This window comes from Canis aureus, chromosome 3 (assembly GCF_053574225.1).
Source record: "Canis aureus isolate CA01 chromosome 3, VMU_Caureus_v.1.0, whole genome shotgun sequence".
In the NCBI taxonomy this organism is placed as follows: domain Eukaryota; kingdom Metazoa; phylum Chordata; class Mammalia; order Carnivora; family Canidae; genus Canis; species Canis aureus.
The window spans coordinates 25,003,654-25,019,419 of NC_135613.1; the positions used below are offsets into that span (position 1 = coordinate 25,003,654).

The 15,766-nt window shown below is 49.9% G+C and overlaps 1 protein-coding gene across 1 annotated transcript in view; it reads left to right on the forward strand.

Annotated features, from left to right (window-relative positions):
• SPG7 (SPG7 matrix AAA peptidase subunit, paraplegin) overlaps positions 1-13,553 on the forward strand; it is a 39,244-nt gene extending 25,691 nt beyond the window's left edge. The window contains exons 10-17 of the mRNA XM_077891170.1: positions 2,810-2,934; positions 3,712-3,814; positions 4,813-4,923; positions 6,919-7,034; positions 8,967-9,123; positions 9,546-9,712; positions 10,323-10,400; positions 12,224-13,553. Of these exons, the coding sequence (XP_077747296.1) occupies positions 2,810-2,934; positions 3,712-3,814; positions 4,813-4,923; positions 6,919-7,034; positions 8,967-9,123; positions 9,546-9,712; positions 10,323-10,400; positions 12,224-12,424 (1,058 nt within the window). The 3' untranslated portion in view covers positions 12,425-13,553. The remainder of the gene's footprint in view (positions 1-2,809; positions 2,935-3,711; positions 3,815-4,812; positions 4,924-6,918; positions 7,035-8,966; positions 9,124-9,545; positions 9,713-10,322; positions 10,401-12,223) is intronic.
• The last annotated feature ends 2,213 nt before the right edge of the window (positions 13,554-15,766 follow it).

Here is a 15,766-nt window from a genome sequence, read left to right on the forward strand (position 1 = left end):
GCTTGTCCACATCTACCAAAATATCTTGAAGCACACATACATCACAGGAGAGCTAGAATGAAGAATGGTGGCACCGCTGGATGCTAGTGAGAGCGTGGAGAGGTCAGACCCAGGTCTCCCTGAGAACCTAGATGATTCTGATTTGAATAAAACATCCAGGGAGATGTGAGCAGACACACTGCTGGTGAGAGTGTCTCTGGGAGACAAAACCAAACACATCTCCCATCTGACCCAGCCCTAGCAGTCCTGCGTGCTTATCCTGGAGAAATGTTTACACAAAACGTTTACTTATTTGTGGTAGGTAAAAACTGGAAACAAACCAGAAGTCCTCCAGTTTGTGCAGTTTTTTTTTTTTTTTAAGATTATATTTATTTATTCATGAGAGACAGGCAGACACACAGGCAGAGGGAGAAGCAGGCTCTCTGAGAGGAGCCCAATGCGAGACTTAATCCCAGCACCCCGGGACCACGACCTAAGCCAAATGTAGACGCTCGGGATCCCTGGGTGGCGCAGCGGTTTGGCGCCTGCCTTTGGCCCAGGGCGCGATCCTGGAGACCCGGGATCGAATCCCACGTCGGGCTCCCGGTGCATGGAGCCTGCTTCTCCCTCTGCCTGTGTCTCTGCCTCTCTCTCTCTCTCTCTCTCTCTGTGACTATCATGAATAAATAAAATCTTTAAAAAAAATTTAAAAAAATAAAAAAAAAAACAAAAAAAAAAAAAAACAAAGGTAGACGCTCAACCACTGAGCCAATCAGATGTCCCAGTGTGTGCAGTTTTTAAACTCAGGTATGTCCTATTATGGTTACCATCAAAGAGTGGAAAGCAGTGAACAACTTACACAGAACTGTTTGGATGGGTCTCGGGATGTGGTGGACCAAAAGGCCAGCCTCAGATGGCTATATGTCATCTGATGCCATTTAGACAAGACCATCAGAGTGACCAGATCCTAGAGATGGAGAACAGACTGTTGGTCCGCCGGCTGCTGTCCTGCAGCCACGGCTTCTACTTTGTCCACATGGTTTCAGTGTATGTGACCAGAAGTCTGCATTTACACAGCCTTGGCATGTGGAAGGAGGACACTTGGGAAGTCTGAGCTGGCAGTCTCAGCACATCCCCCATCCAGGGTTCATTAGAGGAGTGAAGCTGCGTCTACCCCAGGACCCTCCTTCCATGCAGCCTTTTGTGTCTGTGTCAGAGTGTGACTTTTCCTAAAACCACACTGCAGGCATATGGAGCACAGCAGCAGAAGCACTGCATGTGCTGGATGTTGCGTGTTTTTGTTTCCAGGTTATTGTAAAAGTCAGGATTATCTGCTATACTCTCTACTTGACACATGAACGGGACTGGACCTGTCATGGTGTCCTGGCTTGTCACATTCCAGCAAGAATACACAAGCACAGGAGAGTTCCTGAAGATCTCCTTGGGAGTGGGGTGTGGCCTGAGTGTCCCAGGGACTGCTGCTTGGTAACTCAGGTGTCATGTCCCAGGTGAGGTGGGTGCCCCATCCCCACCCCCCACCGCTGTATGCGCTCAGCCAAGCCCCTCTCTGCCGTCGCAGGGTCCTGGGATGGAGTAGATGGCAGTGCTGGGAGGTGGCGGTCACACCGTCAGCCTAAATCTGTAACACTTCTTTTAAATTTCACTTAAGACTTTACAGGTAGTCTTATTATTTTATTTTATTTTATTTTATTTTATTTTATTTTATTTTATTTTTTTATTTTATTAAGATTTTATTTATTTATTCATGAGAGAGACACACAGAGAGAGGCAGAGACACAGGCAGAGGGAGAAGCAGGCTCCACGCAGGGAACCCGACGTGGGACTCGATCCGGGGTCCCCAGGATCACACCCTAGGCTGAAGGCGGCGCCAAACCACTGAGCCACCCGGGCTGCCCTACAGGTAGTTTTAAATTGTACTTGTCAACATCAGCTCACTAGGGAATTTTTTTTATTAGCAAAGGATAGATCGTGGCATTTTTCTTTGTTTAATTAAGTGGGCTTCACACCCAACATGGGGCTTTGAACTCAAGACCCTGAGATTGAGCATTGCATGCTCTATCAACCAAGCCAGCCAGGTGACTCAATCCCAGGTCTCCAGGATCAGGCCCTGGACTGAAGGCGGCGCTAAACCACTGAGCCACCCGGGCTGCCCTTCCTTTCCTTTCCTCTTTCCTTTCCTTTGTCAGAGATGCAGACAGAGGGAGAAGGAGGATCCCTGCAGGGAGCCTGATGTGAGACTCGATCCCAGGAACCTGGGATCATGCCCTGAGCTGAAGGCAGTTGCTCAATCACCAGGCCACCCAGGTGCCCCTTGTACTTGCTTTTAAATTCCTGTAAGATGGGCAGCCTGGGTGGCTCGGCAATTTAGCGCCTGCATGGAGTCTGCTTCTCCCTCTATGTCTCTGCCTCTCTTTCTCTCTGTGTCTCTCATGAATAAATAAAATAAAATCTTTAAAAAAAAAATTCCTGTAAAAAACCCAGGGCCACAAACCCAGGCCACATTCTTGCCGCATCACTTTTGCCCAGAGCAGTGCACCCCCCAGGCCTGCTGGGCAGTTACCTAGGAGAAATGCAGTCCCCTAGGGTGCTGTGTGGATGGCAGTACGAGCCTCCATCTGTGTCACTGCCTCTGGGCTGACAGCCTGGGGAGGACAGGCAAATTCTTGCTCTTGTGGAGAATTTGGTCCTAGGTCAGTCCACAACTCATTCAGAGTGACCTGTCTATCCCTTTCTCACGGATCTCAGTGGGTTCAGTCCCATTTGTGTCCTGAAAGGGGCGCTCTACCTGAAAAGCTGTCTGTCCCTCCAGGAATGGGTACCACGGACCATGTCATTGTCCTGGCATCTACCAACCGAGCTGACATTTTGGACAATGCTCTGCTGAGGCCTGGCCGACTGGATCGACATGTCTTCATTGACCTTCCCACACTGCAGGTCTGTGCTCCTGGGAGATGGTCCTTCTGGCACTTGTCTGGCCATACTTTCTTTGGCTTACCACTCTTCCTGTGGTTTTGCAGCTTGTTTTGTTCACCTGTATTTTTCTCTTTATCCCTAAACGTTGGGGCTGAGTTTTATAGCAGAATCCTTGGAGAACCTCAGAATTCTCGTCCTGACCCCCTCGAGTCTATAGATGCTCCATGGGTTTGGAGCATGAGGTATGCTGCTACCATGGGGTGGGTGGTCTCTGAGCACCACCAGCTTCCTCAGGCTTCAGAATGGATGTCTACCTTCTGCTGGCCAGGGCTTTGTAGTGCTCCAGGCAGCAGGAACCAGCAGGCAGTGATGTGCACCCCAACATGAGTGGGGAAAGAATTCGAAGCCTAAGTGTAATGGTTCATGTTCCTGTGCCACCGCCAGCAGTGTTCCTGGGTCTGATACTCAAACCATTTCTGCTCTCTAAGCAGCAGAACAGGGCTCCCCTCTGACTCTGCTTGGGGAACAGCTTTCTATCTGTGTAAGAAACATTCTAGAAATGGAATGTCTAGAAAATAGAGAATGTATCTGAAGCAAATGTTCTACAGAATAACCCTTAGATGCATCATGAACTTCATTCTGTTTCTTTCTTTTATCTTTCATTTGTGAAATGCTGCTTGAGGTCTATACTGGTCTCCTATTTGTAGGTCGGGAGTGACGACAAAGAAAGGGATCTAACAGCCAGTGGCTCCTGTTTGTGGGGCAGGAGTGAGCCCACACTGTGTCCTTTCCCTGCAGGAAAGGCGGGAAATTTTTGAGCATCACCTGAAGAGCCTGAAGCTGACCCAAGCCAGCAGCTTTTATTCCCAGCGTCTGGCGGAGCTGACGCCGGGATTCAGTGGTATGGAAGCTGGTTTTTGTCAGTCCTGAGGATGCAGGCCACCCCCACAGTGCCCTCTACCCCTTGCTCTGGGCTGCACAGCAGTGTAGCCGGGTAGGCGTGAGGTTGTGCACAGAGAGCCAGCAGCAGTAAAAGTAACCATGAGTTTATTTGCTTTTCTTTTTTTTTTTTTTTTTTTTTTTTTCAGGTTTTTTTTTTTTTTTTTTTAATTTTTTTATTTATTTATGATAGTCACACAGAGAGAGAAAGAGGCAGAGACATAGGCAGAGGGGGAAGCAGGCTCCATGCACCGGGAGCCTGAAGTGGGATTTGATCCCGGGTCTCCAGGATCGCGCCCTGGGCCAAAGGCAGGCGCTAAACCACTGCGCCACCCAGGGATCCCTATTTGCTTTTCCTGCCCAACTTTTGCTAGACCCAACATGGTTCTGCACTGGCCCTGTGCCTGTGCCCCCCATGGGCACTCCAGGCACTGCTGCCTTCAGGACTCTGCACACGGGCTGTTTGGTGCCTTCCCAAAATTGGGCTTAGTGTGCCTGCTGCTCCCTGCCAGGTGATGCCTTCTGAGGCCTTGTGGCTGCGCATGTGTACCACTGCCCTCCTCATAGTCTGTTATTATTGAGTAGAGACATCATAAAGCAAGATGTTTTTTGTATGGCTCTCATTTTAAAGGGTAATATAAACAAAATTCCTTTTATGATTATTATTTCTTCCCTTTGGACTTTTTTTTTTTTTAATGCCCTTAACTAGAATTCTGTGGATACAGGAGAAGCTAATTTCTTGTGCATCAGTGCACATGAATTACTGGATGGAATGAAACAGCAGGTGCTGCTAAGCTGATAACAGTTGGTCAGTAAAGAGCTTAGAGGTGGCAGAAAGACGAGAAAGTGCAAAGAGGATATGCTTTGTGTCTGTTCGCGGGGTGCATGGCTTCAGCCCAGGACACAAGCACCACCTTGTGCCTTCAGCCTCCTGCCCACACTCCCCTCCCCTGCGGACAGGTGCTGACATTGCCAACATCTGTAACGAGGCCGCGCTACATGCTGCAAGAGAAGGCCACACGTCGGTCCACACATTTAACTTCGAGTACGCTGTGGAACGGGTCATTGCCGGTATGAGGGGCATATTTTCAGCGGGGAACCTACATAGACGGTGGGGTGGAGGGAGCCAGGGCTACATGTCACAGGATAGAAGTGGACAGCAAGAATTATTGGACAAGAGCACAGTAGGTAAAGTATTTCTGTTTTTATAAGTCAGGTCCTTATAACATGACTTCTCCTTAGTTTAAATACCAGAAATGTGCTGAAGAGCAGACATACTCTTCAAGTAGAAATACAGAAGGATCTTGCACACCCAGATGTGAGTGGCGCTCAGCCCCTCAGCCGTGGGCAGGGCCTTGGAGCTGGCTGAAGGCCATACAGCACACCATCCCCGTTGAGGGGCCAAGGCCGCTGCTGCCTGGGGACAATCTCCTGAGAGCTCCCCTCGGTGCAGCAACAGGAGGGGTCCTGGCAGTGGGGCAGGGGTTTCTGGCAGTGTTTAACTGTCACCACTCAAAGTCAGGTCCCTGGGTTTCTGTCTGGAGAACGGGACTGAAACTAAGAGTCTCCAGAAGTTTCTGTGGCTCCTTATGTCTTGTCCTTGAGCTGGGTTCCACCCAAGATGCTGAAAAATTTTTTAAAAGATGTCTAGAGGGCAGCCCCAGTGGCGCAGTGGTTTAGCGCCGGCTGCAGCCCAGGGCGTGATCCTGGAGAACCAGGATCGAGTCCCACGTTGGGCTCCCTGCATGGAGCTTGCTTCTCCCTCTGCCTGTGTCTCTGCCTCTCTCTCTCTCTCTCTCTCTCTCTCTCTCTCTCTGTGTCTCTATGAATAAATAAAATAAAAAATCTTTAACAACAACAACAAAAAAGATGTCTAGAGGCACTAGCCTCGCATGTGGGTGGGGAGCACTCAGCCATGAGCCGTCCCTGCAAGGGGCTTATCCCTGTCATGGTCTAGCTGAGTTAAAATCTGGTACAGATGCCACCAGGCACCCAGGCTGCAGCTTAGGAGTCTGTGTGGACAGAAGAAACTAAAGTGGCTGTTTCTTACTACAAATTTGGTTTCATATAAGCCACTGAGTTTTACGTGGAAATTGATAAACTCACATTAACAATCAAAGCAAGAAAGAAGAAAGTATAGACCAAGCTGCACTGGCCAGAGCAGTGCTTAGACCCAGGGACCTTCTGTTCCCTGCTGGTGTGTCCTGCCTGAGCTAGAGCACTTTTATTTTTTTTTAAGATTTTTATTTATTAAAAAAAAAAAAAAAAAAAAGATTTTTATTTATTTATTCATGAGAGACACAGAGATAGAGAGAGAGGCAGCCTCCATGCAGGGAGCCTGATGTGGAACTCGATCCCAGGACCCCAGGATCACACCCTGGGCTGAAGGCAGGTGGTTAACCGCTGAGCCACCCAGGCTTCCCTGAGCTAGAGCACATTGAGCTCAAGTGAAGCCCACCGTGCAGGGCTGTGGCCTCATGTCTAGATGCTCACGTAACCAGCTCTGGTCTGATTTATAACCTTGCAGTAAATGGAGGTAGATGACTAGTAGCACACACCCAAACCCAGAGCTGATCCAGGCTGTATGAAATGGGGATTTGGGGAGGTGTGGGGAACCTGGGGTGCTGAGTGAAGCCTCCCGAGTAGCACAGACAAGGTAAGTGTACAATTGAGTCACAAGGGGGAAGCGGTCACCTAGCAGGGGGCTGCAGCTTCCAGCTAGTCGGGGGAGAAGCTGCTGCGAAGCCTGGACCTCAGTGGAGACCTCATGTGAACACAGTGGCCCTGTGGGCCCCTGAGGGTGGGTACTTGTAAAGCCTGCAGGGACTAGTTTGCTCACCCTAGCATTCACAGAAGTAGAAACAAACAGAGGCCCTCCAGCACCTCTCCCCCTAATGGGGATCAGTTCTGGGTGTTGGCTCGGGGCGGAGATGCAAGAGGTGAATATCAGGGACAACACTGTTTTGATGACATAGGGTAGACCTCCGTGGGGCCACAGAGAGTACCTGGCATGCTTACAAAGGATCAGCTGTGTGCCCAAACTCAGATCCTCGTGCATTCTTTCAGGGACTGCCAAAAAGAGCAAGATCCTGTCAAAGGAAGAACAGAAGGTGGTTGCATTTCATGAGTCAGGCCATGCCCTGGTGGGCTGGTTGCTGGAGCACACTGAGGCCGTCATGAAGGTAGGTTGTCCGTGTTAGGAGGGTCTGGGGTCTCGGTAGCTCTGAGCCCTACTGGCCCTTGCACAAAGCTGACTGCCTGCCTGTTTTTGCTTGAAGAGAAAGCACAGTGTGAGGTAGACGTGGACAGGAGGTGATGGTACAGGATCTCTTTGCCCAGAAGCAAAGTGCAGGAGATCTTAAGTGGGCTCTAGTTTGGGGCATGACCATTGCAAAGTCACTGGATGACTTGAGGTCTCCCTCTGCCATCTACAGGTAATCTTGGAATTAAGAATTGCCAAGTTTATTGCCATCTTTAAAAGGGTTGATGTAATGACTCCTAACCTTAAAAATAAGTGAGCTTGGTTCACATTAAAAACAGCAGTCTTGGGCAGCCCAGGTGGCTCAGCGGTTTAGCGCCGCCTTCTTCCCAAGGCCTGATCCTGGAGACCCAGGATCGAGTCCCACATTGGGCTCCCTGTGTGGAGCCTGCTTCTCCCTCTGCCTATGTCTCTGCCTCTCTCTCTCTGTCTCTCATGAATAAATAAAAATCTTATAAATAAATAAATGAATGAATGAATGAATGAATAAAAAGACAGCACTCTTGTAGGCATTTGTGAACTTGGAAATTTATTTGTACCCACTGCTAATATCATAAACAACTACCCCCGGGATGTGGGTGCAGACGTAATTGTGCCCTCCACACAGACCTGACATACTGCCTGGAGAAGAGCCCCACAGGTGCTCTGGTTCCACAGTGTGGGGGGGAGCTACAGCACCGCACGTCCCCAGCACCAAACATGGGGACACATGGTGATTGCCGGCCTGCATGTTAGCGTTTCCTGTCCTTAACTTCTTTTCAGGAGAATTAGGTGCAGCCATGTAGGTGGTTAGTCTGCTTGCATCTGACGACACCCAGTTGATCAGGCCAGTCCCTTTTCTATACTCCCCAGAGGGCTGGAAGTCCAGGGTCTGGTGATCTGGGTCAAGCCAAGGCTGAAGAAGGCAGGGTTCAAGACAAATGCTTTAATGCAGTATCTCAAAAAGTAAAATAAAAATTAATATAGAAAAATTCCAAGTGAAGTTTATGTCATAACTTTAAATTTCCTTAAGATTATCACTTCATTTAGTGTCCAAAAGACACATCTGTCAGGATGAGAACCTGCTGCTCAGCAGGGAAGATGGGGCAGTTCCATTTACCGGGCCCACAGTTGTTGACAGGCATTTATGTTGTGACTTGCTACAGTGTTAGATTTGAAGTTTCCTCTCAGATGCCCAGGGCGCTGGGAGCTGGTCCTCCTGCTGCCCCTGAGGCCCCACTTGCTGCTCGTGGGGCAGGTCCTGTTCTGCCAGGGCAGCCCCCTACCCCTGTGTGCACACCTTGGTGTTGGGCCAGTGGGGAGGCAAGGGGAGTCCCCCTTGTCCTTGGTGTCCCCAAGCCAGGATCTCAAGGGACCCAAGCCATGCGATGCACCCACAGCAGCAGGGGGTGACAGGAGGATGGGGAGGGGGCATGTTTGTCCCCCGACTCCTTCTTGGTTGGCTTTACCCAAGAGGCCCTGTCTTTGCTATTGTACTTTAGGGATGCACAAGGAAGACATAGCCCAACAGCATGCATGAGCCATTCTCCCTCAAGGACAGGGTCTCTGTTAACAAAATAGGGCCAGTGCCGATTTGCTTTGACTGCTTTGAAACCCTCCAGTTAAATATGTGTCTGACCTTTCCCCACCTGCATCTTTATTTTTTTTTCTTTTAAAGATTTTATTTATTTATTCAGAGGGAGAGGGAGATGCAGGCTCCATGCAGGGAGCCCGATGTGGGACTCGATCCTGGGTCTCCAGGATCACACCCCAGGCTGCAGGCAGCGCCAAACCGCTGCGCCACCGGGGCTGCCCCCCACCTGCATCTTTAAAGTGTGAATCCTGCCTGCTAACTCAGCCACATGACATTCTACAGGTCTCCATTGCACCACGGACAAATGCAGCACTGGGCTTTGCTCAAATGCTTCCAAGAGACCAGCACCTCTTCACCAAGGAGCAGCTGTTTGAGCGCATGTGCATGGCCTTGGGTGGCCGTGTGTCAGAGACCATCTCCTTCAACAAAGTCACTTCTGGTGAGAATCTGGCCCCTGCAGGAATTTTCGAAGCACTTTCACACCCACTGTGCCTTTTGCATGGTAGTGGGAGAGGGAATCTGAATAGTAGGATACAAATGTATTTCTGAATGTCAACAAGTGTTCTCAAGCTATTACTTCCCTGGGATGCCCAGACAGGAAGTGGAGATGTGCCTTTCTCATTCCCAGTGACATTGTGGTTCAGCGTGATACGTGAACCTCTGCAAAACTGCTGGGGAAGTGAACCCAGATGTGCATCCCGGTAGTAACTTAGAGTTTGAAGACTTTCAAGGAACAGTAACAGGATACAGCTGTACCCTGGGTCCTCGCTGTCAGGCCCAGGCCTGCGCCAGTGGGGGCCCCAGTGTGCCCTGATTTAGCACTGTCAGGAAAGCAACCCCTTTCTTGACCCCACGCTCCAGGGGCTCAGGACGACCTGAGGAAGGTCACACGCATTGCCTACTCTATGGTGAAGCAGTTTGGGATGGCACCAAGCATTGGACCCATCTCCTTTCCTGAGGTGCAGGAGGGCCTCACAGGCATTGGACGGCGCCCCTTCAGCCAGGGCCTGCAGCAGATGATGGATCATGTGAGTCTATACAATGTGTTGGGCATCAGCTCCATCCTGTCGTATGCTAGGGTTAGGAGGTGGGTCTCTCACATGCTGGCGCCATGCCCACTGCCACACTGAGCTGAGGGCCCAGCTGTGTGGTCCACATCAAAGGCATTCCAATCCTCACCTGCTGAGTGTCTGTTCTTAGGGGAGGACTTGTATGGCTCTTGGTGACATTGTCTGCGATGTGAAACCAGAAAGGAGATAGAACAAATACCTCAAATGATACAGCCAGTGCCCAGTGGTCGCTGCACCTGCAGGACACGCTGCATGCTCCCCATGAGACTGGACCAGGGCAGTGTTTGGGCTGGCGCATGTGTGAGGTGGCTGCAGGCAGGGAGCACAGACATAGGCTTCCCAGCTTCAGGAGCTGGTGGGCTGGCACCTTGAGCAGGGGCATTCCCAGGGGACAGGGTAGGGGCAGAAAATGTTATTGGCAGCTGAGCCCTCCTGGCCACGGTGAGATAAAGGCTGTGTCCCTGACCCTGAGGCTCTCTCATGTGCTCTGGTGCCAGAGTCGGCCACAGGGGATGTTGTGTTTGTTGGCTACCTTCCCCATTACAGATCTGTTGTCTTTCTTTGGCAGGAAGCAAAACTGCTTGTGGCAAAGGCCTATAGGCACACAGAGAAGGTGCTGCAGGACAACCTGGACAAGCTGCAGGCGGTGAGGCTCTGGGTACCAGCCTGTCCCCCCAGAGGGCAGGCAGCCATCACTACACAGTGCTCCTCACAGGAATACACAGAGCCATAGAGAACAGGGCCACTGTGTCTAACCCAGTACAAGTGAACTCTGACATTTCTCATATCTCCTTTTTAGCTTATGAACACGACCAGCCAGTCCGTTCTATGTGGGCAGAGGAACATCAGGTTTCAGTGGTTATCACTATGTGGTCAGCTTCCCTTACTGTTTCCCAGCTCTTAAGTTTTCCTTGGAATTTTATTTTATTTATTTATTTTTTATTTTTAAATAATCTCTGTGCCAAATGTGGGGCTTGAACTCTCAACCCTGAGATCAACAGTCGCACGGTCTGTCAACTAAGCCAGTCCAGTGCCCCTTTCCTGGAATTTTTAAACTGAATTATTTTAAAGTTTACAATCATTTTAGATTTATAGACAAAGCTGCAGACATAGCACGGAGCTCCTTCTACCCTATGCCAGTTTTCTGTATTGTTAAAATCTTCTGTCAACATGGTGCGTTTTCCACGACCTAGTGAATTAGTATTTGTTTTGTTTTGTTTTTAGATTTTTTATTTATTCATGAGAGATGCAGAGAGAGAGAGGGAAGGAGAGGCAGAGACACAGGCAGAAGGAGAAGCAGGCTCCATGCAGAGAGCCCAGTGAGGGACTCGATCCTAGGACTCTGGGATCTGAGCCAAAGGCAGACGCTTAACCACTGAGACACTCAGGTGTTCCTGAACCAGTGTTGATACCTCGTTAACTCAAGCCCACACTGTTTATACTCAATGTCCTTTCCTGTTCCAGGACCCCATATTATGTTTCCTTGTGATTTCTTGTTAGGTTTCCCTGGGCTTGGACTTTGTTACCTGTTGCTGACCACTCTGTCAGCTGTAGGACCAATGGTTTGGTGTGTGTAGAAGGTCTTACACTTGAGATTTGTGGTTCTCATAGACAGACTGGGAAGAGGACTCCTGAAGTGGGCACTTCCCATGTCCCCCGTAGAACTGGGCAGCTCATCGTTTCCCCACTGCCTCTTACTCCAGTCATGGGAGGCAGCTGCTCCACCAGGCAGGGAATTAAGCATGTTGCCCCCAGGCCAGCAGCACCTGCTTCCTGGGGCTTGTGAGCAGTGCAGAGCTGAGCCAGAATCTGCTGTTAATAAGATCCTGGTACCACACTGTGGCTGCTGCTTGGCAGGACTCAGGCTCCCTGTGTGGGGCCCAGAACATCCTGCCTTTGCCCTATTGGGAGGTTACAGGGCTTAGCAGTGCACCGGAACTGCCCCACGGAGGATGCAGTGGCCCTAGTCAGAGGTGCCTGGGACAGTGTTCCTTGTGGCCATGATGGAGCCATCAGAGATGGATGGGCTGCCGGTGCTGGGTGCATGCGTGCACGCGCGCGCACACACACACGACCACATCCAGGATGGCAGAGGCTCCCTCCTCACACTTCAGCACAAGCACCCCCCCACACACACACACACACATATTCCAGCCTCCACTCGCTCTCCCGTGTACAGACACACGCACACATACACCTTGTTTGGGAAAGGAAATCGAAGTTGCCTCAGAAAACAGATTTGGAAGGGAAGCAGAAGAATTAATGAGGCTGGCAGCTGGGAGACCATCTCCAAGGTTGAGACAGGGAGGGATTCTGTGTTCGAGCTGCCTGTGTTCATAGCTTCCTGGGAAAGTGGGCTGCCCCGGGCGTCCGCTCACAGACACCCACCCCCTCCCGGGTGCTCTGCTTTCAGAAGGCTCTTCTGTGTCCCTGTCTGGGACTCATACACTGCCCTGTTTGTTCCCTTAGCTGGCGAATGCTCTGTTGGAGAAGGAAGTGATCAACTATGAGGATATCGAGGCCCTCATCGGTCCGCCACCTCACGGCCCCAAGAAGATGATCGCACCTCAGAGGTGGAGTGAGGCCGAGAGGGAGAAGCAAGACGCTGGGGAGGAGGAGGCACCTCAGCAGCCCCCACTTCGAGGGGATGAGCCATCTTGGCCCAAATAGTTGGACCTCCTCAACTGTGTCTGCGGGAATGTGATGTTCCTGCCAGCCGCAGGAAGGAACTCCTTACTTAGTGCCACCACCCACCCCACCATGCCCGTTTCTCCCAGCCCCCACTGGTCTCTGAAAGGCTTCTGGGATCTATTTATTGGTTTCCCTGCTTGTGAATAGTAAATGTTTCTTCAGGCAATTTAGCTTTTTTGTAAAGCCTTCCCCCACCCATGGGGAGGGTACCAGTGTGCAGGTCCCAGGTCTGTGACACTGTTATTTTGGGGGTGCTGGGCAGACCAGAGGCAGCACTGCGTTCAGGCTCCCAATAGCTTGTTCTGTCCTCAGCTCCTCTGGCCTCATCAGAATGCTGACAGGATTGGCAATGAAAGGCCCCTCTGAGCTGACTGGCTTGTCCTCCCTTGCTGGGCCCTGCTCTCGTGCTCACACCCCCACAGGGGCAGCACTGGGGACAGGCACTGGGCTCTACAGCATTAAAGCACTGCCACCTGCTGCTTTGTGGACATGAGCATGAGAGCCTTTCCTTGCTGCTCTGGCCCCCAGCACCCCGGCATGGGTAGTGGGGAGACAGACACCTCTGAGACCTGCTATGGTACTTTCTAGTAAATTCTGTGGGCGGAGAGTCCATCTTTGTACCACATGGCCAGCTCTATCTCAACACAGGGTCACATGTTTCAGTTTATAATTTCATCCACATGATAATCTGTTGAAGAGTCCCTTTTGTAGGAATCTGGTGGGTAAAGGCCCTAGGACACACCCTCCTTGCAACAAGTGCAGTGAATTCGGCTCCTTGTCCCCAGGGGCATGCAGCACACACATCCTGTGCACTGACATTGGGAGCCATGGTTTGATTATGGGCACATCCTGACATAATGGGTTGTTCTGTTGCCCATTCCACAATCTGTGCCCTGAGGAAATGGCAGGATGTGGGCAGGTACAGGTTGCAGCTCTGAGAGGGCACTCTTGCCTTTGCCCCAGTTCCCCAAGTTCACTTCCACAGATGAGCATGTGGTTAGGAGGGTTCTGGTCTCTGCCCCAGGGTGGCACCCTCTGTCCTGGACTGTAAATGTGGTCAAGCTCATCCCCCATATACTTTACCATTAAAGTGGCCTTTGGAAAATTGTTTGCTGTTCACCAGAAGATACTTAGGAATCGAATGTAAATGGCAGGAAAAGTGGCCCCTCACTATGGTGGAGACAGGTGGAGCCCGACCCTAGCACTCACTAATGGGAGCAGGCTCCGCCATGCAGTGAGGGAGTCTCACTGTGCTGATTTATAGAAGCAAGTTGTTTGCAAACTTTGGTTCTCCAACTCGTCATAAGTGACATCCCCTCCAGATCGAGTATCTGGTACTCAAGAAGAGTGCCAGAAGTTAAACCTCCTCTTGCTACCTCATCAGGGCCTGAGGCTGCCTCTCACTCTGCCCCTAAAGAGCCTTCTCCAACTGCAGCGTGGAGCAGCCAGACCACACTGGGCCACCTGTGTACTCAACCCTCTGCCCTCCCCTCAGCACAGTGGGTATAAGAGGGCTAAATGTAGCTTCTGGAACTCCCTAAGAGTTTTGTTAGTAAGCTCCACACCCAACTTGGGGCTCGAATTCATGACCTGGAGATCAAGAGTCACATGCTCTTCTGATTGAGCCAACTGGGAGCCCAGTGAACGACACACTTTTTGCTTTTTAAAAGTAAACAGGTATGTTTAACGCAATCATCACAGAAGAGTGAAAAGTTAAAAAATTACCATGTTTTTAAGTAATACAAATTGTTCTCCACTGTAATCTACATTCATCAACATGATTGTTATGCTTATGAAAAGTTTGTTTTGGTCTGATACGCATATTAGTTTCAGATTTACAATATGATTGAACGTTTGAATGTGTTGCAAAACGATCAAAATGAGCCTAGTTAACATCTGTCATGCAGATATTTTCTGTGATGCAACTTTTATTTTTTTTATTTTTTTTTTAATTTTTTATTTATGATAGTCACACAGAGAGAGAGAGGCAGAGACATAGGCAGAGGGAGAAGCAGGCTCCATGCACCGGGAGCCTGATGTGGGATTCGATCCCGAGTCTCCAGGATCGCGCCCTGGGCCAAAGGCAGGTGCTAAACTGCTGCGCCACCCAGGGATCCCCTCTTAGCAACTTTTAAATAAAAAATTTATGATTATAATGCTAATCTTTCTGCCACGTTTCACAGATGTCAAGTGTTCCTTCAGGTTATAGGAATCTCCTGAGTTATCCTACAGCTGATTTTTGTGTAGGCCATGATTCTGGAAAGCTGAGACACTAGAAAGTTAGGAGTTCTGTGATTAAGTAGTGAATATGACGTATCCTGTCCTGTTACTGGGCTACTGCTTTTCCAAATTCAACCATCAGCCCATATTTTTATGACATAGCACACTCATTTCTACAGTGTTTTCGGATATAACCCCCCCACACACACACACCCCAAAAACCATTATAAAAATTACTTTGTAGGGACGCCTGGGTATCTCAGGGTTGAGTGTCTGACTTCGGCTCAGGATCTGATCCTGGGATCTGGGATCGAGTCCTGCATCGGGCTCTCTGTAAGGAGTCTGCTTCTCTCTCTCTCATGAATAAATACATAAATCTTTAAAAAAATAAAAATCACTTTGCTATGAAACTGATTTACAAAATCAAGACTGTATGTCTGAGAGGCCTCCAAACACTTGTTGACTGTCTTAAGTGGAATTTCTTTGAAACCAAAACCTACAGCAGCAGCTAGGGGTCACCAGTAAGGTCCAGGTACTGAATGCGCAGGTTCTGCTGAGTAACTGGGGCTCAGTCTTGCAAGGAAATTCTGGGAGGCTGTGTGGAGCATTCTCCCATACCTTCGGGGGTGTTCATCCAGGAATTGCCGGCCACCTTGAGTGCAGTTCCCAGAGGCATGAGCTAGCTACTTCTATGGCCCTGGCATGCCCAAGTCTGGTACAAAAGCCCTGGAGCAAGCTGTGGAATTCTGTGCCCAGGAGGACAAGGCCTGTCCCTATGCTACCAATTATTAAAATGCTTGAGCCAGACACATTTTTGTATTAGAAGGACTCCTGCTTGGGACGCCTGGGTGGCTCAGTTGTTGAGCGTCTACCTTCAGTTCATGGCGTGATGCCGGGGTTCTAGGGTCAAGTCCCACATCGGGCTTCCCACGGGGAGCCTGCTTCTCTGCCTGTCTCTGACTCTGTCTCTCATGAATAAATAAGTAAAATCTTAAAAAAAAAAAAAAAAAAAAAAAAAAGGACTCTTGCTTAATAGTTGCCAACAGTTCATTCTGACTTTCCCAACAAGAAAGCCGAGCCTGTCGCCTGAAGGATTTGTCA